General features: G+C 45.2%; 5 protein-coding genes across 10 annotated transcripts; 2 read left to right on the top strand and 3 right to left on the bottom strand.

Moving 5' to 3' along the window:
• Positions 1–1137: 1137 nt before the first annotated feature.
• On the bottom strand, positions 1138–2111 carry LOC148054623 (histone H3). The gene has a single exon (XM_087765773.1). The coding sequence runs from the start codon at positions 2095–2097 to the stop codon at positions 1687–1689; it is 411 nt and encodes a 136-aa protein (XP_087621899.1). The 5' UTR covers positions 2098–2111; the 3' UTR covers positions 1138–1686.
• Positions 2112–3620: 1509 nt separating this feature from the next.
• LOC104011689 (histone H4) lies at positions 3621–4020 on the bottom strand. Its single transcript, XM_087766132.1, has one exon. It carries the CDS (start codon positions 3986–3988, stop codon positions 3677–3679), a length of 312 nt encoding a protein of 103 aa, XP_087622258.1. The 5' UTR covers positions 3989–4020; the 3' UTR covers positions 3621–3676.
• A 10946-nt stretch (positions 4021–14966) lies between these two features.
• LOC104011728 (histone H1.01) lies at positions 14967–16894 on the top strand. Its single transcript, XM_009464019.2, has one exon. The coding sequence runs from the start codon at positions 15265–15267 to the stop codon at positions 15928–15930; it is 666 nt and encodes a 221-aa protein (XP_009462294.2). The 5' UTR covers positions 14967–15264; the 3' UTR covers positions 15931–16894.
• Positions 16895–17038: 144 nt separating this feature from the next.
• LOC104011688 (histone H2B 1/2/3/4/6) lies at positions 17039–17855 on the bottom strand. Its single transcript, XM_009463980.2, has one exon. It carries the CDS (start codon positions 17732–17734, stop codon positions 17354–17356), a length of 381 nt encoding a protein of 126 aa, XP_009462255.1. The 5' UTR covers positions 17735–17855; the 3' UTR covers positions 17039–17353.
• Positions 17856–18005: 150 nt separating this feature from the next.
• Positions 18006–23794, top strand: LOC104011727 (histone H2A.J). 6 transcript variants are annotated; one of them, XR_015706496.1, is made up of 4 exons: positions 18006–18389; positions 20265–20675; positions 20857–22287; positions 23123–23794. XR_015706496.1 is itself a non-coding variant. In XM_087765785.1 (2 exons), the coding sequence occupies exons 1-2, from the start codon at positions 18090–18092 to the stop codon at positions 23204–23206; spliced, it is 384 nt and encodes a 127-aa protein (XP_087621911.1). In that variant the 5' UTR covers positions 18006–18089; the 3' UTR covers positions 23207–23780. The 6 variants fall into 6 exon arrangements, 5 of the variants coding, with proteins under 5 accessions (XP_087621911.1, XP_087621912.1, XP_087621909.1 ...); XM_087765785.1 differs by lacking the exons at positions 20265–20675; positions 20857–22287 and having other exon boundaries at positions 23123–23780; XM_087765786.1 differs by lacking the exons at positions 20265–20675; positions 23123–23794.
• The last annotated feature ends 177 nt before the right edge of the window (positions 23795–23971 follow it).

Below are 23971 nucleotides of genomic sequence, written 5' to 3'. Positions count from 1 at the left end.
AATATACATTCATACCTACATCATTATGCTATAAATATCAGTTGTATCTACCATGTTTTACCTTCTATGTAGTGTTTCTGAACACCCTATGAAACTTTTCGCAGGGCTCCCCAGATGCCATACTCAAATAAATGAATTCTCATGTCGGACCGATTTGGCTGGTAACATTTCCAGAAGTGTATTGGACAGGCCAGAAGCCATTATCAAGAGCAGAGGAAAAGATGCTGTGACAGCAAAGAAGCAAAACCTGTAGGAATCTGAATGTTTTATTTGTGAAAGAATAGAAAAGGTGACTTCTCTGAAATACTAAAACAGCTAGAGCCTGCAAGACTTGACACAATCAAACAAGAAATTGAAGTGAAGGCCAAATGTAATTTCCTGATGACGAAACTTTATTAAATCAACTAAACTCTAGTAAATGTTAACCTTCTGATCCCTCCATGTGTATTCCTCTACTGACTTCACCTTTTTATCATCAAACACAAAACGCTTGTCCTCAATCCTCCAAACCACATAAGCATATTTCCTACAGGCCTCTCATCGGTTACAAAGCTGCCAAGACTTGACAGCCGCTTCCTTGCTTCCTTTCCCCCAGCTGTTTTGGTCCCAGACGAAAGCTATGAAAATTTCCCCTGTGCTGATGCTCTCCATTTATTTGGAAAATGGGGGGGGGGGGGGGGCGGCAGGCAGGACAATGACTTCCTATGAACATCCACCAGATTGCTTGTTTCCAAGTTCTAGTTTGTCCTCTACTCCAGCCTTTCCTCAAAGTCATAAAGCAAACAAAGAAAATTGAGACTACAAATCGCAATTAGACTAAGTCATTGAATTTCTCATTTTTATGTGTTGCATTAGGCTTGTCTTAAAACATTGGTTTTATTCATCTCATACTTTGAGAGGTAGAGCTCTCAGACATCTAATACAGTGCTAGTATTTTTAGAGTATATCCTAGCAAGAGCAATGATAGCGTATATTTACATCAGTTTTTCTTTAATAAAAACCTGTTTGAAGCTTAGATTCCAATGCTAATCCAGGTTATGCTTTCTACATTGCTTAAAAGTAAAAAACCTCCATTGCTTAATAAAAACATTGCAAAGTAAAATATGTTACAGGAAGTATGAAATCTGGGGCCGGGGAAGAATTCTCATAGGCTTTCTGTCCTACTGTACTTTTTTTTTTATCTTAAGATTATAGCTCTTGCCATGATTATTAAATGAAAAGTATGATTCATTTACCTGATCTGAGCACTCCTTTTTCTGATTTGTGCAGTTACTTTTTCTATGTAGTCAATCAGACACTTCCAAGCCTCTCACTGTAACAGCATGTACCAGTCTGCTCAAAAGATCAAGCAGATTGAGAAAATTGCTTAGGAAGGCTTATAAACACATTTTCACTGGAATTGTGGTGTCTGATTGCAAGGGCCTATAGACAAAAGTGTCCACAGAAATCAGCTGAGCACAGAGCTGGGTACAGTGGGAGGGAAACAAACTAAATGCTAGCAGTATTGGTGTGTATATAACAGTCGCAGAATCTTACACTACCTTCAAAGAACTTCAAGATGATCTAACCTTGTATCCAACTATCAAAGAGCGTGTCACAGCCCTCTTTTGCAATGTGGTGGCTCTTAAAAGAGCCTTTAGAGCGCGGGAATGAAGGATCACAGAACTGAGGCCTGCGGCAGGAGGCTCAGGCGCGCTCGCCGCGGATGCGGCGGGCCAGCTGGATGTCCTTGGGCATGATGGTGACGCGCTTGGCGTGGATGGCGCAGAGGTTGGTGTCCTCGAAGAGCCCCACCAGGTAGGCCTCGCTCGCCTCCTGCAGCGCCATCACGGCCGAGCTCTGGAAGCGCAGGTCCGTCTTGAAGTCCTGCGCTATCTCCCGCACCAGGCGCTGGAAGGGCAGCTTGCGGATCAGCAGCTCCGTCGACTTCTGGTAGCGCCGGATCTCGCGCAGCGCCACCGTGCCGGGCCGGTACCGGTGCGGCTTCTTCACGCCGCCCGTGGCCGGCGCGCTCTTGCGGGCCGCCTTGGTGGCCAGCTGCTTGCGGGGCGCCTTCCCGCCCGTCGACTTACGCGCCGTCTGCTTCGTCCGCGCCATCGCTCTCAGGGACCGGAGCCACCCCTCAGAGCCGCCGGTTTGGAATGGCAGGGTTCCGTTGCCGCGCCGGCTTTTATAGCATGTTCTCATCTCTGATTGGCTGGCGGCAATGCGCCGTTGTTATTGGATACTTTCAAATTCCAAAAGCCCGCGCCCCGAAAGCGCGCCTTTTCACCAACCGCCAACGGCGCTCACCCTCCCCCCGTCTTGCACTCGCCGCTCCTCTTTTCGGTTTTACCCATTTCTTATAACAATTTTTATAGTCTGTATCGAAAATGAAAACCTTTAGCGAAAATTGTTCAAGCGGGAAATAGTTAATTGTAAATTATACTGTCCTGAACGCATAGATGATTAATATTTATTTTGTTCTAACTCACTGAGACGTGAGCTTTGAAAAATAAAAAAATAAAGTGGTGTACTGGTTTTCCTCAATAGGAATGCTTATAACGGTATTTTGGGGCTTAGGCTTTTTTTTTTTTTGGGGGGGGGGGGAGGGAGTGGGAAGGGGTGTCCGATTTGGGTTTTTTTTATACATAGAATAACTTTAATCTTGAAGTAGTAGAAAGTAACACTGTAGCTAGTATGGTAAATACTTCTGGATCGAGATGAATTGCACATGAAAATGCTCTAATTCAAGGGATAATATTTTCAACGACTTTGAATTTCTTTCAGCATAAGAAGTATTCCCAGGCTGTTGCTTGCTGAAACACAAACTCCATAAGCTTTCTATTTCTCCCACTGCACATGTCCGCTATGTTTTCCTAGCTAGGAGAGTTGTCCTCACAGCCCGAATAGAGAACAGCTTTTGGGCGAAGGGAGGACTGGTAGTGGCACTAGATACAGAGAACTGCTCTGGCTTCAGCAGCCTTAAGTTGAAAGAAAAAGCTTCCTAAGCTTTAACACACCAGACACAGAAAGAGTAACGGATGACTTCCTAAAAAAACACTTTCAGAGGACAGACTTGGTATCATTCCAGTATTTAAAATTTTATGAGGAGTTCAGGGGGCGACCACCCCGCGCCCGTACGCTTCCACCTGCCGAGCATCAGGTAGAGAGATTAACATAATTTAAACAAGCCCAATAAGTTATATATCAGTCAATACATTATCTACTTCTGCTACTGTTTATTCCATTAGTGAAAAAATACAAAGAGAGCTGCCCGCGGGGCGATGTGTAACTGCCTGAGCCGGGCTAGCTCACCCGCTGAAAGCAGGAGCATAAGTTTAGGGTGTTGTCCTATTCAGCTCGATTTTTCGGAGAATAAGTAAACAAAGTCCTAAACTCATTAGATTCTAATTACTTTGATACCGAAATTAATAGCTTTCTATGTTCCCTCGTTTATTTAACAGTTCCTAACGTGTTAGCAATACACATTCGGTTAATTACTAAGTACTCAAGCACTGCTCAAGAGCCATCTATACAGTGATTTACCAGTTAAAGGCATAGTTATCGTAAACAATTGAATACGTTCACTTTCCTTTTTTTAACAGCTTAGAAGCAACACAGCTCTTTTTCAGCTTAAGTGGGCGGCCCTTAAAAGAGCCTTGGGGTTCTCGAGATGGTCCGGAAGCAGAAAGCTTTAGCCGCCGAAGCCGTAGAGGGTGCGTCCCTGGCGCTTGAGGGCGTAGACCACGTCCATGGCCGTCACCGTCTTCCTCTTGGCGTGCTCGGTGTAGGTGACGGCGTCGCGGATCACGTTCTCCAGGAAGACCTTCAGCACGCCGCGCGTCTCCTCGTAGATCAGCCCCGAGATGCGCTTCACGCCGCCGCGCCGCGCCAGGCGGCGGATGGCCGGCTTGGTGATGCCCTGGATGTTGTCGCGCAGCACCTTGCGGTGGCGCTTGGCGCCCCCCTTGCCGAGCCCCTTCCCGCCCTTGCCTCGCCCGGACATAGCCCTTCTTTTTTCGGCTGCTCTGGGTTGTGAGCGGCTGACTGCCCGCGCCGCGGCCTTTATGCGGTGGGAGCCGACCTGATTGGGGACTGCAGCGGGGAGGGGCGGGGTTCCCGACATTTTTTTCTGCCTCAGTCACAGCTCATGGTGGAACACCGCTTGCTGTTAAAGTGCTAAACAGTGCTGTAAAGTCTACAAAGTAAACAAAAAATTACCCCCCCCCCAAAAAAAAAATAATCGGAACGACGTACATGTTCGTAACAATAGGAAAGCTTTTTTTCCCGCCTCCTTGGATTTGTATAAACCCATTTACTATGCATATGTTTGTGTATTTTATCTTCTGGCAATGACTGAGGTTTGTTTGAATTACTTTAAATTCTCATTATTTTCATGCTGTTGTTCATTTATCATTTTGTTTGCTTTGTATTCAAAGTTGTATAAACTTTTCTTCAGAAGTTCTAATGTTTTGAAATCTCTTAGTGGCTTGAGGAAATATTCCACAATATCTGTGCTGCCAGGTTTTCTAATATATTGGGCTTCTATTTTGCTTTCCACCTCCTATTTCTTAAATGGGAACTTTGATTCTGTCTTCCAATTTCTACGTAAGCAATTTTGAGTGTGTTAGCACATATTAAGCAGAAGGCAGAATAGAATCTTTTTTACATTATTACCTTTATATTAGATTGTGACTGAATCGATGGGTTGAGGATAATTGTATGAGGTTCGGCAAGGCCAAGTGCTGGGTCCTGCACTTGGGTCACAACAACCCCATGTAACGCTACAGGCTTGGGGAAGAGTGGCTGGAGAGCTGCCTGGTGGAGAAGGACCAGCGGATGTTGGTCGACAGCCACCTGAACATGAGCCAGCGGTGAGCCTAGGTGGCCAAGAAGGCCAATAGCATCCTGGCTTGTATCAGAAGCAGTGCGGCCAGCAAGACTAGGGAAGTGATCATCCCCCTGTACCCAGCACTGGTGAGGCCGCACCTCGAGTACTGTGTTCAGTTTTGGGCCCCCGACTACAAGACAGACGTTGAGGTGCTGGAGTGTGTCCAAAGAAGGGCAACGAAGCTGGTGAAGGGTCTAGAGAACAAGTCCTATCAGGAGCGGCTGAGGGAACTGGGGTTGTTTGGCCTGGAAAAGAGGAGGCTGACGGGAGACCTTGTTGCTCTCTACAACTACCTGAAAGGAGGCTGTAGCAAGGTGGGTGTCGGTCTCTTTTCCCAAGTAGAAAGCAATAGGATGAGAGGAAACGGCCTCAAGTTGCACCAGGGGAGGTTTAGATTGGATATTAGGAAAAATTTCTTCACTGACAGGGTTATCAAGCACTGGAACAGGCTGCCCAGGGAAGTGGTTGAGTCCCCATCCCTGGAGGTATTTAAAAGATGTGTGGATGTGGCGCTTGGGACACAGTTTAGGCGTCAACTTGGCAGTGCTAGGTTTACAGTTGGACTCGATGATCTTAAGGGTCTTTCCCAACCTAAATGATTTTGTGATTCTCTTACTTATTTTGCTCATTTGGAGTTACTGCTGTGGGGATTTTTTCCTTATTTTTTACTAAATGTCCTTTAGTATAACTATAGATTTGAATTTCTGCTACCTTAATTAGCAAGAAAATCACCTTTCTCTTGTACTGCATATCATGCTTTTCAAATTTTAGCTGTTTTTTCATGGGTCTAAATCTATACTGGAAACAGACAAGATTCTGAATTAGAATTTATGAAAAGTAAGGAGCAATCCTTGTCTAAGGATGTTACAATATAAGAACATCCCAGGCTGGAATAACTACTAGACTAACACATAAAGAATGGTTTCATTTTTTCGGGGTTGGGGGGAGAAGGGTTGTAATTTGGTTTTCTTCTGTCCTTTTATGTAGGAAATGCATGCATAATTTCTATGTACTCTTTTAAACTGTGCCATATTAGAACATATAATAAGTAATTTATCTCTATTGTGCTACTAAACTGGAAAGGAGCAGCTTCCCTCAATCTGTTTAGTAATGATGGAATTACATTCCATCATAAAACCAAAGGAGTGTTTTGCTCTCTATGGTCATATCGAAAGCTTAAAAGAGGAGCTCATTGTCCTGATATCTCAAATATTGTTTCTAATACTGTCCCTAGATGTTTTCATGGTCAATATCAAATCTATGTCTTTTGGGGGGTCTGGGGTTTTTTTGTTTGTTTGGTTGGTTGGGTTTTTTTGAGAAGAAGATAACAAATATGATTTAGATGAAAATTTTCTTCTCCCTAGCTAATCTGCATTACTTCAGAAAAGGAGTCTATTCAGAAACATGGGAATGATCTTTGCTTCTCCTCTCCTCCAGTATGAAGCAACCCCCACTGAACTCTTCTAATCAGTTACTATCATTCACGTAGTAGAAGCATTCCCAGCTTTTATCGAGGCTGTAGCAACTGTGCTTCCTGTTGCAGAGGTGCAGAGGAATGCTTAGGTATAGTGGTGAGTCTCCTTAGATTTGGTGTAGTCATAAGCATACCTCCTTTCTCTTCCTGGGAGAAGTGAAGAGGTGAGCTGAGTATGATACTGGGGCTTAAAAAATGTGTTATGCTTGCTACAGTTCTTGTTTATACTGAACTGACAAGTCACGAAACAGTAAATAAACTCGAGCCTTTTCTGCTGTTACTAGCCTAAAGAAGGATTCCATAATAACTTTTTTTTTAATTATGACTTTCTTTTCTTCACTCAGCAGTGCTTCATTAGCAGCAGAACACCACATTTCAGTACCTCTCCCTTTCTGCTCCCCAGCCCTTTGCCCATGCTTAATAGTGACAGTGCTCAAGTAAGAGCACTTCAAATTTTGTATGTTTAGCACATATGAAGACTAAGGACAGATTCACAAGATGGAATCAAGACAGGTTTAATTCTGCGAGATAGAGGCAAATGACTAAGCCTCTAGTGTGTTGAGAACACTTGCTGTCTATCGCCATGATTTGTACACTCAGCTTTTGGTTTCTATTTGTAGGTTTTCAGCCGCCTTGCTTATATTTTGGTTTTGCATTCTCTAGGTAATTAATTCATACATGTTTAAAGTCTAGCACAATAAGATATGGCTCCTGATTGGTATTATGTCTGTATCGATAACCTTGGGATGAATATTTAGAACACAGAGTTATTAACTTAATCCTGACTTAAAGAACAGAATTCATGAAATGGAAATAGAATTTAAGGCTTCAACTCTTAGATCAATATTAGGCAAAAAAATTACTGTCAGCCATTATATTGTAAAAATAGATATGAATAAACATCTGGAAAGGTACTCATATTTTTCAAACTAGTAGTTTTGAATTTTGTAGAGTATTGGACAGGTTTTTGTATTCCTTGTGCTTTCCACTCACAGGTAGCTGATGCTTCATTCCCTATTCAAAATATTCTGTCACTTTTAAAGGAAAACTGGAATTGCAATCTGTCCTTTTTTAATGAGACAGGTGGTACAGTGCCCTGCTTTGCACTCTTATTGTGCTCTTGTGATCTGCCATGCTGAAAACATACTAGATCTCATCTGGACTATCTGGCAAATGAAATAAATTGTTCCCTTGTACTGAAAACCTGGGCACTTTTGACAGACCAGCACACCCCCACAGTGGAGGAGAGCTCCAAAGAGAAGGGTAAAAGGACAATGAGCTTGAGGAACAATGTACTGTAAAGAAAGCTGCACTTACCTCCACACTAGAGAGACTGGAGGGTTACCATGGTTTTAGATAAGACAGCTGCACCAGTGAGTCATCAGGTTCCCTCAGACAGCTTACAAAGAATAATGCCTTCCTGAGCAAGCCAGACCAGCATGAGGGGTGAGGAGCGGCGGCGGTGTATATGTGGCTCAGCCCAACATAAAGTGTAAAATCTGGACAACAGATAAAACAAAGTTTGAAGAGAGCAATGGTCTTGAGATGGTTTCAACCAACATATTTCTTCCCAGCGACTGGGGAGACCCAGCATGGTGACGATGAGCATATAGAGACCAGTAATGAGAATCACGTTTGCACTGTGATTCAACTGTATATTGCAAATGCTATATTATGCTTGTGATGTGATTTCAGTACATTGCTGTATCACCCTGCTAAATCAAAATCCCATGTAATGCCAAATATGCTCAATAAGGAAATTTGATATTAAACATTAAACTCTCTTCATGCACAATATCTAAAAGAACGTGGTTGGAGAGTATTCTACTCTGACAGCACGGAGATGTGGCCAACTGGGACCTGCCTCTACATGTGGGTAAGACTGTAAACTGCACAAGATCTGACTTCTTTTGCACACTTCAGGCTTCTAAATCTACTCCAGTGGTCCTTGTTTTTGTATCCCCATGCCCACATACCCCAGCTTCAGTTCAGCATGTAAGCTATGCTACAAAGCTGTGCTTACTGAGATCCAGCAGGCCACATAATTTTGGTAAGAAATACTTTAAGCACAGAAAGCTTTTATCTTGAGACTGAGGCCCAAGTCAACGTTTGCATGTGTGGATTTGCCATTTGGAAGGTATCTCCTGGCAGCAGCATAGTTGCAGAAGTGGTTTATGCTGCTTGAGTAAAACCAGCAAACAATGTCACCTCGTGTTTAAATGTCTAAATGTTACAGCTACCAGCTTCCCAGTGTGTTGATCATGTCTATCTATTTGATAGCTATGACAAGAGATTTAGGGGTACTGTAATGATGAATTTAGTCTAATGATTGGTAGCTTGGTAACTAATTTCATCTCTCGCCTCCCCTTTCCCCGCTAGATGAGGCAATCATAGGTGGAGAGCTCCATTCTCGTCTTCTTATTTAAAGGCTCTCCTCAGTCAGAGATGCAAGAGGTTGGACTACAGCCCTGGTTTGAACTGTTTCCAACCTTATTCTTGCTGCCAAGTTCAGAAACTACACAGGGACTAATAAATCCAGAAAAGACCTCTGTCGTGGCCCAGCAACCTGGGCTGACCTTTGAGGATGCAGTTTGCCAATGCACAGAGAGTGGCTTCTTACAGATCAGAAGATGACCCACACAGGGTCAAAATCTTCCAGAAATCATTTCGCTTCCCTTGCGCCGTGCCAGCTGCGGGCAAGGGCAAGTGCATGTTGTCTGAGTCACTGCTGTGTTGCTCTGCAAACCAGCTGAGGCTGGATGCTGTTTCCTGATGGAAAACGACATCACAGGATTAGTCTCCAACAGTGGATCACAGGAAGGGACACTGCATACGCACTTCTGAAGGAATGTTGTGCTTGGCAGGCACCGACACCCAAGCACTCACACAGCTCTGCCACCACTCACACCTCCTCCTCACCAGGCCAGATGTTTCAGGGTTCCTTTCAAAGCAGTACTGTTTGTGCTAGAATTGCAATTCTGGGGTGTTTCTCTCACACAACAATGTACCAGTTGTCAGGACAGCTGTTCATGGCCAGCCTAGCATGACTTTGGAGTAGTGAGTGTGGTGTGTATCACTCTACCTTGGAAGGAGAAGGCTTGCATGGACCTCACCTACACCACACCATGCACAAGCTGCAGTCTTGCAGGCTCACTGAATAGCTAGTATAGCTGAATAGGTCTATGAAGAAAGGCTGGAGGAACCCCTAGACCAGGTTTGTGGTGTTGGGAAAATAGTAATATACCCAGTTCCTCATGTGAAGCTGTTTTAGGACATGGGAGAGGAGGGACAGGGTCAGTAACCTGCAATTGGGTGCAGGGGTGCCCCTTTGCCCATGTTATTTTCCTCCCTGGGCTCTGGGCTTCTCCCAGAAAGACACCAAAGGACCTCTCCAACAAGTGTTCCAGGTGGTTTCCCAGGAGCAGTGTGGCCTGTGAAGCTCAAAGCTCTGTAGCACACCATGCAAATCTGCTCCTGCATTCGGGTAAGGGACAGCAAACAGCAAACCAACTACTTGGCAACCACAGCTGACACTTGACTGCTTCTCTTAAACCGTTACTCTGCTTTCTAAACTGGCATTTGAAGCCGTACAGGTCTCCTGATACATTGACCATTGATTAAACTAGAAAGCCGTATCATGAAGGCATTGTGAAGCACAATGTTTCCTGCACATCCGAGACTGATCAGCTCCTCTCCTCGCCTGGCCTCCTGCAGAGCTGCACTAGGCAGTAAGTTTTGCTGTTGAACTCTGCCAGCTCTTATAGACTTGTAAGTACTTAGCAGCTGAAGTACTGCCCTGTCCAAACAATCTCTCCGGGGCATAATTTTCCAAGTAATGAATCTACTGTGGGCATCACTGTAGGAATGTATTGAATTTTGTCTTGGGCTATGTGTTTCTGGAGGAAGCCAAGTCTGGAAAACGATGACGTGCATTGTGTCGGTGTCTCCAGACACTACTGCTGTGCTTTGTCTTTGTTACAGTAACACTTGGTTGGAAAACCAAATACTTTGGTTGGAACCCGCAGCTGCTTACAGGGGTTTATTTATGCTTAGGTCTCTGGACACAGCAGCAGGCTTGCCTTTAAGGATCTAGCAGTTGAGAAAGACACCACAATCCCCAGGTTCTGCCCAGGTCAGACCAGTCATTTCCCAGCCCATGCTGATGCAAGTAACTGTTCTGCTTCATGTGCAGAACTTTGGACTTCTCTGTGACAAAGTGCACAAGATTTCTTTTGGCTCATACCTCAAGTTTATTAAAGTCCCTTTTAATTGAATGTCTTACTTTTGACTCTGTCTACCCTTCCTAACTTAGTATCATCCACACATGCTAAGGGTACATTCTCTCTTATCATCCAGGTAGTTACAGAAAACACCAAATAATATCAAGTATTCAGCCCTGGGGCATTCTTTTCATTACTAGTTGCCTGCAGACACTAGGTTGTTAACTACAGCCCTTTGACCCTCTGCTACAGACAATTTTTAAAATCTAACAGCCTGTTGATCCAGCCCGTACTCCCTCAGATCCCAAATGAGAATGCTATGGGAGATGGTTACAAAAACATTACTAAATGCCAAGTGTATTGCATCCAGCACTCCTCCCTTGTCCACATAGATAGCCTCTAATCTATAGTTCTGTGGTAATTACCAGTACCTAGACATCAGCAGTTTTTGTTGCCCTCCACCCATCATCAAGAGCCAACTGAACCAGTTTTATTTCTGATCGTTGCTCAGTCTCACTGATTCTTGGAGACCCCGCTATCTTCCCAAGTAATATTTTCTACTCCATATTAGAAATTATTTCCTTACTGCTAACACTGCAGCAAAGAACATTAGTTCTTTTATTTCCTACAATGTATACTGAGGAAAGATGACTTCCTTCTTTTTATAGCACTTCTATACGTGTCCTGTAGACCATAATTCAGATCATAAATCTTCATCTTTTAAGTGTTTGAGAAGAAACTTTGGTTTTTCAGCCATCTCTTTGCGTCAGGGAACTCCAACAATATGTGCCTTTCTGTTAGGAAATAGATCCTAGACCTCTCTGATAATTACTGTTGCTCTCTTCTATGTATTCTCTTATTGTTCACTTCTGAACCTGAAGTTCAGTGCTAAAAACTAGGCCTAAAATTCCAAGTGAGACTGTACCTTTCCTGGCTACAGGGGAAGATCTTCTTCACTTGTCTTGTAGATGTTGTCATTGTGTTCCTTTCCTAATACCTCGTAACATACTGTTGTTGATTCTTTGTCAACTTACAGCTATAACCTGAAGATCCAGATCTACTCAGGTGCTAGTCAACTGCTGCTATCCAATATTTATAAAACTGATATATTTCTTTCCAGGTGAAGTATCTTACACATTTTTGAAGACAATATCTCCAATTGTCCAATTTATCAGGCATTTTTCAATACATAAACTGTCCTCCATCATTCTAGCATTTCTTTATTTGTTGGTACCCATAGCACTTCTATACGTGTCCTGTAGACCATAATTCAGATCATAAATAAAATTATATTAGGCCTAGGACTGATCCTAGCAAAACTCTGACACAGCATTTTAATTTCACAGTTGACCATCATAAATTTTTCAATATAACTTTCTACCCTGGGAGGGTGTGTGTGTGTGTTGTGCTAGACCAAGTTTCCCTGATTATTAATTTCACTTCTAATATTTTTCTAAAATGAAATGAAATGAAACAGAGAAAATCTGCAGTGTATCAGCCAGCTCTAGGGAAACATTGCGTCCTCTACTGAGACTCTTTCTAAAGTTAATTTTGGAGCAAGACACTTAAACATTACTTTAATTTCTTCCCTTATGTCTTACAAACCAATGTCTGTTTGAGTACTGTAAATTCTTGTTTTTACTCATATCTTGCTTGAATTTGGCTAAGCTGGTAATTAGTACAACTTGATATCAATGAGTTATTCCTTCCCCAGAGTGTGCCGAGTCTGTTAACCCGAGCAATGCATAAATCTTTAACCCAGAATGCCTTATTATGTGCTTAATTCTTGCCCATATTCTTCAGATACCTTAAGAGTAAGAGAGTGGCTGCATAGGCTGGGTGCAGAGCTGTGTCTATTGTGTATTATCACAGGTAAGCTTTCAGCATCCTATTTTCCTTCACTCAGCATGAAGGGCTAGAACTACCTTTGATAACTTAGGAAATGGCATCTAATCACATGCATATCCTGAGTGGCACTGAAGGGGTAGGACATAGGTTTATCCTGCATCCCCATCCAGAACTAAAAGTGGGAGCAGTCCTAAATTCTGCTTCTTGAAATCCTCAGATCAGTACCTTCTTCATCTGCTTTCCTTACAAAACCAAAGACAATCTTGTCCTTTTAAAACTTGTCAGAGAGTAGGGACAGCAATCCCTACGTGCTGTGGATGGAGTTCAAGTGACTGACGCTACTTAGGGAGCAAGATCTGAGAGCTCTTCTCCCATCTCTTTCTACCTCCTGTCTTTATCTCTAACCTGCAGCCTGTTTATGGGGGGGGGGGAAGGAAAGCTCTCCTCTCCTGGTGGACTGCGAACAGGTTTACAAAAGCTTGAAGGGAAACTTGCCCAAATGTGTGGATGTGAGGGATGGAGCTGGTGAAGAGGACCCACCCCTGAGGCTGGAGCTGCACTCTTGCACCAGCAATTACTGTCCACTGCCAGCTGCTCCCAGCTTCCTGACCCCTTTCAAGTGTAATAAACCAGAGTCGTAGAGATCTAACACTAAATCGTCAAAGCTACAGAGATTAAGGCACGTTAAGCTTCTTTCAGTCCTTATTCCCTGAAGAACGTGCATTACATTAAACAGACACGGATAGCTGACAACCTTTCCCGGCTTTGTCTTTTGTAACACTTACAGTCAGATTCTGCTTTACGGCCATCTCCATTCACCTAACCTGGAAAATAAGCATAATGCCCTCATCTTGCTACCAGTAACTCTCTTTTTACCTCTCAGAAAAATATTCCTACTATTCATTTGTGTTACCAGCCTGAGCTTTCAAACTCTATGGCTACTGGGGACTTGGTCTAGTTACTTATGTAGGAACGACATCATGTTCACGAGAAGTGTGGCAGATTTCACAGCCTGCTTCAGTATGCCTTTCAGTCTGGTTTTTACTGTGGGGTACTGAAAAGCTTAATTTTTCCCTTTCTCTGCTTTCCCTTCCTCTGCTTCGAAGTATTTATTAGCTGGCCTACATGCAGACACAATAAAATAAAAATAGAACTAAAAGAGATTATGAAAAAGTGACACTTCATTCTTTTCACTTTTGTTGTTCTAATGTATCTCATTTATCCTTGCCATTTTAATCTATCTCATTTCAACTAAAACCACTTACTATTAAGTACAACTTAATTGTGTCTTCAACATTTAATGTATGAAAATAAATGCCAGGGCCTTTTGCAACATACTACTTGTCTTCTAGAATCTCAAATTCATCCATGCTAGAAGAGATACTCTTTGCTGAAATAGTCCACTGACGTTTTGCGTGACAAGTTTTTACAAAGTACAATGGAGCAAAATATTAGGTTTTGGCTTAATTTGTTCTTTTCTGGCTGATTTTTAATTAGAAGGCAATCGAGGCTTTTGTCTTCTGATTTAATAAAAAATTATCCCAAACAATTCATAGCAGTCCTAAAAATTTAATTAATTTCTGTTGTCACCTTGTGAGACTTAATAATCAAGTAGGATCATGATAATTAAAGCTGATTCTTATTTATGAAGATTGTCTGAAAATTATTTCAATATTCTGAGGATTTGGATGAAAAACTAAATTGGCGAGTGTTTTCCTTTTCCTTTAAACAAGAGAATGGCAGGTATTATGAAACCTAGGAAAAAAAAAAAAAAAACAAAACCAAAAAAACCTCCACAACAATCTGTGTCCAAATATTTATAGGTAATATTGAGGCTGAAGCCTTCTGTTCATGCAGGCCAGATTTCCACATTATTCAATTTATCTGGGGAGAACGGAGGCTTCAGATGAGTCCATTAATGTTTAAATAGAACCTGATACATATTAGTGTATCTATATCTGTTTGACATTTTTCCCCTACAAGCCTGCTTCTGACTTCTGTAAGTCTTAAAGAACAATAGTATACACTACTGTAACTGAGAAAGCGTTAAATTAGCAGTTTATTCGGAATTTATATGCATTAACTAGGCATTGACAGCTTCATTTTATAAACAGAAACTATTTGTAAAAATATCAAAATCTTGCTATTCACTTACAGAACACCACAAAAAACGCAGAGCCCTGGCAAGTTCCAAACACTTTTCAACAGTATAAATATTCCTCTGAAGGTCTCTTATTTTCTGAAAACACGAAGTTCTGTAGAAATACTGTATCCTTAATAGTTAAAGATATCGTTAAGGGAGCCGAATCTTTATCCATATTCAAAGCTCAGCCATGAAATTGTGTTACTTCCTTCTCTTTGAAATCAATTTACAGCAAAAATACTAAAGCTGCCCCCTCGGTTTCTATCCTAATCTGGAGAAAACCCCCTAAAGAATAAGCCTGCGTTACGGGGGAGACTTTTTATCTACGGGTTTTATTTTAATTTAGAAGGAAAAACAAAAGTTTGCCGTTCCCGGGGTCTCTCTGGCTTCACAACGCGGGGTTAAACACATCTTTTCTCTCTCATCTGGGCTCCCAACAGCAAGAAACTGCCCCGAATGAAAGTCCACCGTCTTCTCTTCACTCCCCGAAGAAACTGGGGTGATTTTGTGGCAGACATTTAACAAAAAATATGAATTTATAACTCCGAAGAAACACAGACTCGGAGGACGAAAAGCTCTTCCTGGCTAACAGTTAGGCGGGCTCTGCAAAGCACCAATCACAGATCACCGCTTCGCTATAAATTCAGGCATCGGGGTTACTGTAGCCCAATTACTTTCTTTTGATTAGGAAGAAGTCTCTGCAGCGATGTCGGAGACCGCTCCCGCCGCCGCTCCCGCTGTCGCGGCCCCCGCCGCCAAGGCCGCCGCCAAGAAGCCGAAGAAGGCGGCGGGCGGCTCCAAAGCCCGCAAGCCGGCGGGCCCCAGCGTCACCGAGCTGATCACCAAGGCCGTGTCCGCCTCCAAGGAGCGCAGGGGGCTCTCCCTCGCCGCGCTCAAGAAGGCGCTGGCCGCCGGCGGCTACGACGTGGAGAAGAACAACAGCCGCATCAAGCTGGGGCTCAAGAGCCTCGTCAGCAAGGGCACCCTGGTGCAGACCAAGGGCACCGGCGCCTCCGGCTCCTTCCGCCTCAGCAAGAAGCCAGGAGAAGTGAAGGAAAAAGCCCCCAAGAAGCGGGCAGCCGCGGCCAAGCCCAAGAAGCCGGCGGCCAAGAAGCCCGCCAGCGCTGCCAAGAAGCCCAAGAAGGCGGCGGCGGTGAAGAAGAGCCCCAAGAAAGCCAAGAAGCCGGCGGCCACCGCGGCCAAGAAAGCGGCTAAGAGCCCCAAGAAGGCGACCAAGGCTGCCAAGCCCAAAAAGGCGGCGGCAGCGGCGAAGAGCCCGGCCAAGGCGAAAGCGGTGAAGCCGAAAGCAGCCAAGCCGAAGGCGGCCAAGCCCAAAGCGGCCAAGGCGAAGAAGGCGGCGCCCAAGAAGTGAAGTGTTGAAGTGGACATACTTAAACCCAACGGCTCTTTTAAGAGCCACCCACTGTTGTCCGAAAAAGGGCTGATACACTCCGTCACCGAGCTCCGTGCCTGCATCAGAGCTAACCACACGCCGCTAGCCGTGTGGGACGTTCGTCTGTGAAGTGGATGGGACGCTAAGACTTGGAAAAATAAAGTTTACATTCCCTGCGAAAACGCTTTCTAAAGGCTGGGTTTTTTGAGCACCGCAATAGGGTGTACGTGTTAAAGGGACTGCTTAGGGCGGGTATGGCTCCGGGGCGCGGAGGTTTCTTTCGCTGCTTTAACCAGCGCGGTTCCTAACAGCCGGGGTGGGGCGGCCACACCCCTTAGTGACCGCAGCTGGGAACTGTCAGCACGGCTCCTCCGCTTCCCTGGCAATGACCTTTCCGGTTGGCAGCGCTGTCGCCGGGCAGGTCTTAATTTCTGCGTGACTTCACCGACCTGCTTTTTGAGCAGGAGATAGCCGGGGCGGGAGGCGGGTGGAGCTACCAGCGGTCCTCTTCCGCACCCTGCCGGCCTGGTGGCGGTACAGCCGGAGCGCCAGGATTTGGGCAGCCAGCCTGAGCCGCTGCGGGCAGGGGGCTTCTGCGCCCGGTGGGAGCCCAAGGGCAGGGCGGTGCGGAGCTCCCGGCAGCACCGGTGGCTGCGGGGGCTCAGCCTGCGGCCGGTTGTGATTGGCTGATGGGAGAAGCCGCGGCCTCCTATTGGGCGACTGGAAAATTTCGAAAAGCCCGCGCTGCCTCCGCGCGTGCGGCTGATCCCGGGTCCCCGGAGAGCTCGTCCTCCCTAAAGCGTCTACCCCGCATTAGAGGTGGCGTAGCTCGTCCTTGCCTTCAGATCGACAAGGATGCTTCCTGTCTTCTCATGCAGAAGACAAAATTTTTAAGCTTAGGCTACCCCGGGACAGCGATGCAAAAAAAAAAAAGTGATCAGGATCTTTCATTTTCCCCTCATTCTCATTTTTGGGAGCGTGTGCGTTAATGTATCCATTGGAAGCTATGTAGTTTTTTGTTTTTTGGTTTTTTTTTTTTTTTTTGAGACGTGCAGTATGATGTACTGCATCTCGTATCTATGCTGAAAAAAAGCTTAACAACACTGCTTACGTTTATTGGACATGTGAGAATTTAAACATTAACATTTAGTAAGTAATAGTTAACACATTTGAATCCACTTGAAGTTGTAAAGTACTCATTAAAGATTTAGGAGACAGATCTAATCGCTGCAAGCTCTAATAATTGTGATTTAACAGATACATTTCTGATTCTATTTATCGTTTCTTAAGTAGACTTTTACACCTAAAATGACCAAGACTCGACTGTGTTAAAGCTCTTTCAGGGAGTATGTGGGTGGCTCTTAAAAGAGCCTTTGGGTTAAAACTGGCGATCCGAGACGCTCTACTTGGAGCTGGTGTACTTGGTGACGGCCTTGGTGCCCTCGGAGACGGCGTGCTTGGCCAGCTCGCCGGGCAGCAGGAGCCGCACGGCCGTCTGGATCTCCCGCGAGGTGATGGTGGAGCGCTTGTTGTAGTGCGCCAGGCGCGAGGCCTCGCCGGCGATGCGCTCGAAGATGTCGTTGACGAAGGAGTTCATGATGCCCATGGCCTTGGACGAGATGCCCGTGTCGGGGTGCACCTGCTTCAGCACCTTGTACACGTAGATCGAGTAGCTCTCCTTGCGGCTCTTCTTGCGCTTCTTGTCGCCCTTCTTCTGCGTCTTGGTCACCGCCTTCTTGGAGCCCTTCTTGGGCGCGGGGGCGGACTTGGCCGGCTCGGGCATTTTGACCGTGCTCCTCTTTTCCTTCGGAAAAAGATCAGTAGCTAAAATGGCCGCAGCGCCCTCTATTTATAGGGCCGTTATGCAAATACCAGACCTCTAACTCGTACGATTCGATTGGACCGTCCCGCACGGGCTGTATCGTTGCCGCTGATTGGTCACAATACGATCCGTCTTCTCATTGGTTGCGTAAGCAATGATAGCTTCCAGCCAATCACCAAGCGCCGATCCCGCCCAGGGAAGGGATAAAACGGGAAGAGGCGTTGCGTCAGTATGATCGCTTCCTTCTCGTGTCCGACGCGGAGGCTGTTGGTTTTTGTTGGTTTTTTTTTTTTTTTTTTTTTTTTTTGCCGAAAGCATGTCGGGCCGCGGGAAGCAGGGAGGCAAAGTGCGAGCCAAGGCCAAGTCGCGCTCGTCGCGGGCCGGGCTGCAGTTCCCCGTGGGCCGCGTCCATCGACTCCTCCGGAAAGGTAACTACGCCGAGCGGGTCGGGGCTGGAGCGCCCGTCTACATGGCGGCCGTGCTGGAGTACCTGACGGCCGAGATCCTGGAGCTGGCGGGCAACGCGGCCCGCGACAACAAGAAGACGCGCATCATCCCCCGCCACCTGCAGCTGGCCATCCGCAACGACGAGGAGCTCAACAAGCTGCTGGGCAAGGTGACGATCGCGCAGGGCGGGGTGCTGCCCAACATCCAGGCCGTGCTGCTGCCCAAGAAGACTGAGAGTCATAAGGCTAAAAGCAAATGAATTCAGTCAGCAAAGCTGCTCAGATTTTTTACAGCGTAACATTATAACCCAAAGGCTCTTTTCAGAGCCACCCACACAGTCAGAAAAAGAGTTGTGTTGCTTTTTTTGCAGAAGTGCTTTGGTGCTAATTGTTTATCTGCTGCTTGTGTTGGGGAGCTAGACCCATGCTCTGTGGCAATGTTTTAAAACTTACGGTTTTTGGCTGAGAAGGGTAACGCATTTACTTTCTCACTCACCCTTTTTAATGAAAGAACACTAATTGCATTTGTAGTGATTTATTGATTCTTTTGTGTCTTTATCGTAACGGGATTGGTAAACTACTTGTTCTTAATGTTGAACCTGTTCAACTTTAATGGCTTTACAGGCTATTTATGGTGTGAAATATGGGGGGGTGGCTAAATGACCGAGGGGGGAATGGAAAAATATATTCAGCATGAAAATAAGTAGGAGACCATCCCAAAGCCATGTAACTACATCTAAGAACGAAGACAGGCTTTCTTTGTAGGCCCTTGTTCTTTAAAAGATGTAAAGCTTCTCTGTGAGTTAACTTTATTTAGAAATAAAATGAGAAATGCTTTAGGAGAAATGTCTCATTTTGATCTAGAGCCTTAACTATCAGACCTGCATTTTAAAGCAACAAGGTAGCATCCTTCCATTCAGAAGAAACTCCTTGTAGTGCTGGTATGTTCCTGGTTTAAGTGGGATTTTCAGACTTGCCACTCTTAAATTCCCTTACTGTGCATAGCTATTCCTCCTGTTACATCAGTTAACAGTGGGCAATATCTCTTGAATTAATCTTCTACGTTGCTGGCACAAGTACCACCCAACAGCACCATGTTAAAGCTCTTTAGATTCATTGTTATAAATTATGAGAAAACTGACTAGCTGACTCCTCTTCCTAGGATGCTCCCAGAGGCTGTACCTGATGGTCTGCAGCACACTGCCTGGGGCCATAGCTCCCACCTGTGCAGCACCTCTGCCCTCCCCATCCCTTAGGGAGAAGGAGGAATGCTCTGAGCCTAGAGAAAGGAAAATACCACCTATAGCAAGATACTACCCCCTGTGTCTCCCCACCCCCAAGCTGTAGCAGAGAGGCTTTTTAGGTAGGACTGTATCATGGCAAAAGTGGGACATTAGGGATGGTTTGTGGAGACAAATGTAAAGGAAGAGAGCTGTCTGGAGGACAAGACTATTCTGATACAGTGACAGTATCTTTACCTAAGGGTTTCATTTGCAAGTGGATAACTTTACAGCTGTCATGTTTTCATTATGCTGTTTTATTGATCCTCATTAGCTGCAGCTACATATCTCCTGGCACTTATACTTCTCTTTTTGAAGAGCTACAATGATATAAAAACTGTGTTTTAACATGCACAAGTCTTCTGTATTTAGTTTCCAGAACAGATCCCTGCATATGTGTGTGTCAGAAGATAGCAATCATAGAATGGTTTGGGTTGGAAGGCACCTTCAAAGATCATCTGGTCCAAGCCCCTGCTGCAGGCAGGGACATCTTCCACTAGATCAGGTTGCTCAAAGCCCCGTCCAGCCTGACTTTGAACCCTTCCAGGGATGGGGCATCCACAACTTCTCTGGGCAACCTGCTCCAGTGTCCCACCACCCTCGTTGCAAAACATTTCTTCCTCATGTCCAATCTAAGTCTACCCTCTTTTAGTTTAAAACCGTTGCCCCTTGTCCTGTCACTACAGGCCATGGTAAAAAGTCTCTCTCCATCTTTCTATATTGAAAGGCTGCCATAAGGTCTCCCCAGAGCCTTCTCTTCCCCAGGCTGAACAACCCCAACTCTCTCAGCCCTTCTTCATGGGAGAGGTGTTCCAGCCCTCTGATCATTTCTCTCGCCCTCCTCTGGACGTGCTCTAACAGCTCCGTGTCCTCCTGGTGCTGGGGACCCAGGGGCTGGATGCAGTGCTCCAGGTTGGGTCTCACGAGAGCAGAACAGAAGGGGAGAATCACCTCCCTCAGCCTTCTGGCCATGCTGCTTTTTATGCAGCCCAGGATATGACGGGCTTTCTCGGCTGCAAGCATGCATTTCTAGATCAAAGCACTGGAATTCCAGAGAAAGCCCATGGAGGTGGGGGTATCTGGATCCAGGAGTGGGATTTCTCTGTGAACAAACTCCTCTATGTGGAAATTAGAATTGGTACCACAGGAGAGGTCCCTGCCCTTCTGAGTGTGGAGGTAAGCCCAGCACATTTCTCCAAATTATTCTTGTCAGCTGACCAGAAATTCATTATTTTCTTCAGAATTTCATTCCAAACAGCTCTTATTTCACTCACTACTCTGCTCACCTCGGTAACTGGAGTTTCACCCTCTGTAATACTTAGGTCCACTGCTTAGCATTTCCTATTTTTGTTCACAGCTACTAGTGGTTGTACCATTTGTGAACGCTGTGCTGCCATCACACTGATGAGACCTCAAATGTAAACGTCCTATAAGTCAGACGGATTATATAAGAGCACTGGCAAATCTACTGGTATTAAAGACTCGTGGCTTTCAAGCAAATCCTACTGGATGAAGGAATGTAGCAAAGCAAGTTTAAATAAATGAGCTTTCTCTCATTTGCATATACAATAAACAGTAGTAAAGAGGAAATCCATACCATAGGGCACCTTAGCTGTGTCACTGTGTTCCAATACACCTTCACATCCTAAAGAACTTGTGATGCAAAAAAATTCTCCACCCAAGCTCCCTCAAATGTTATAGATCACACGTTTAAGGATAACTCAATGTCAGTCTATATATCAAAAGCCTTGGAATTGCATAGTTAAAAAGTAAGATGAAAGGCTTTTCTATCCCATTTCACCTTTTCTTTGTTTGCAATGTTAGCAATAATGTACTCTATTAAAAAGATCTTATGTGACTTTAGTTTGCATATTATTATTATTTTGCATATTATTATTATTATTACAGTTGTAGCAGATACCGATATGGATTTAAATTGCCATATAAGCTCTCAAGAAAATTTGCAGCTGGATATATGTGATGATTTTTTTACTAATTATTTACTTTCTTGTGCAGTCATGGTGAGGTGTTGCCTTACTGCAACAAACAATTGCAATTTCCTCATAGTTTAATGAGGGTGACTGTCCTAATTAAAGCACACTTGAAAAGCTACAGTTTTTTTTTTTTAAATGAAGCAGAGTTTTGCAAAGATTTCCTTTCTCATTTAACTCCTAGTACTATGAGTCCAAACTCATGAGCAAAATGTAGCGCTTATGATCTGGGGATAATCTGGGGATTAGATCCTAAACTTTGATCCAAATAATAATTATTGTCTCCAATCAACAGTAAAAGCAACTTCATTGCGGATTATACTCAGCAGCAAAATTTTCTTTCCGCTTTAATTATTTTTGTCTAAGAAAACCCTCTGGTCCATGAGAGAACTGACTATGTCACTAGCAGAAACAGTTGGGAAACATGTCTGGCCACTTGTAGCAACATACAGGCAAGGCAGCCTTCCGGAAAGCATGATATTAAATTATATCCAATGTGTTCCACACTTTCGGGAAAGGGGTTTGCAGCTAATTAATCTGTAAGGTACTGGTCTCAGCCTCTGCATCACCCATTTCTACCAGGACACTTTGGAAGATGATTTTCCAAGTCTCCCACTGGTTATACAGTTAGAGGGAAAAGTTATTATAGGATGCTCACCCTGCACTTAGGAAGAGTTATGAAGAAATGGTGATTTTGACACACTAAAAGATTTCATGTAATTCCTTTAGGCTTCCTCCAGTCTTCAGAAGGTTGTTTATAACTGCCTCAGGAAACGTATCTAGACACAAATTTTCAGGTATAAAGAACAAAGCAGACTTTGTGAAGCCAAATGGTAATGATGTTAGGCACTAGCCTGGCAGGTCCACCAGTGACAAACCTTCTAGTTAGTCTATAAAGAGTTTTAGTTCATTCTGTTCAGTCAGAAAGTGAACATAATCTAAATTAAAGCTAGTTTTGCCTGCTCGTGTCATATATATTTGAATGGCAGTTCTTTCACTTTTGTTTGTTTAAAATAACAGTTTGAATGAAAGTGGAATTCACAGTGATAATTATAATCATAGAAAAGACTTGTACTTTTTTTGGATACCTGTAACTTCGTACATGAATATCTCAATCATGTTTTCACTGGAATTTAGGGAATATATTCTGCCAAGAAATATTCTGGAAATGTTGTCTAAATTCTGTAAATTATGTTCAGGAATGAAATTACATGAACAACGGTACAAATTTAAAAGGATATCAATAATTTTTAAAAGGTAAACATGTTTGAAGTACACAAAATACTAAAAATATAGCAATTGGCAAGTACCATAACCACTACTCTTCCAGTGTATAAGTAACATTTGAAATCTTAACACATTTAATTTAAAAATATAGCTTCATAACTTTCAGTATTTATTCATCCACTTTACAAATACAGTCTAACCTACTGTAAGCAGCATGTATGTGAGGCTTGTTAGGAAGAGTGTGAAACACACAGAAAAATTCCTGGATTGTGGCTTTAAAGAAAAAAATGTTTGGTTATTGTTCATTTTTAAGATGTCATTCAGACATCTGGTTGGTAACGTCTTTAATGTTTTTTTTCGCTTGTTGAATTCAGCTGCATGTTAGCGAGCACTTCTCTATTTCAGAGGCCGGCAGCTGCCGGGAGCGAGCCCGGCGCCCTGCGGCCAGCGCTGCCCATGGGACCGTGCTGCGGGGCTGGGGGTGACTGAAGAGGAGAAAGACGGAGGGGAGAAAGGTTCCTCCTGCGCTCCCAGGCAGCCGCTCCGAGTTGCCTTCACAGGAGCCTCATTTCTAAGCGATTCACACCGGAGCCCTTCACTGAACGTTTTCCCTGCCGCTTAGGGCCTCGCTCCCTGCTCCCCCTCGCACCGACCTGCAGGTCGCTCCGTGCGGACATGAACGCTCGGGGCCCGGCCCCCGGGGGTGCACGGAGGAGGGGGCAGCTGTCGGGAGCGCAGTATCCGGGTAGACAAACAAAACGCGGAGACGCCAAGGCCGAAGCGAACAAAGCGAGCGCTGCCCAGGACGCTGCCCTCCGAGGGCTCCCCACGAGCGGAAGCAGCGACCAGCGGCGGGGCGGGGCGGCAGCGCCGAGCGCGGCCTCGGATTGGTCGGATTTTGCCGCAGACCCGCGGGCAGCGGGGAGGGACGGGGACGGGAGCGCCGCAGCCCCCGCTCCTGCCGCCGCCGGAGACCCAGAGCTGCCTCGGAACAGTCACCCGCGGGACGGGGGGGCGACACGAGGCGGGGGGGAAGCGGGACACAGGAAAGAAGCGAAACGAGGCGCAGGCTGAGAGCGGCGGGGGCAGCGCGCAGGGCGGCCCGAGCGGGGGAGCGCGGAGCGGGGGTCCAGCCCCGCTCGGCACAGGCAGAGCCGGCGGGCGCGTCCCGGGGGCCCAGGACAGCGCCTCGGCCGCCGTCTCGCGGGAAGCCCGGGCGGAGCCGCGCGAGGGCCGCCCGGGGGCGGCGGGCGG

This window comes from Nipponia nippon, unplaced genomic scaffold (assembly GCF_047370975.1).
Source record: "Nipponia nippon isolate SJK-2023a ecotype South Korea unplaced genomic scaffold, ASM4737097v1 scaffold_3, whole genome shotgun sequence".
Taxonomy (NCBI): Eukaryota; Metazoa; Chordata; class Aves; order Pelecaniformes; family Threskiornithidae; genus Nipponia; species Nipponia nippon.
Note: the sequence above shows the minus strand (reverse complement) of the source record. Positions and strands in the feature narration are given on the sequence as shown.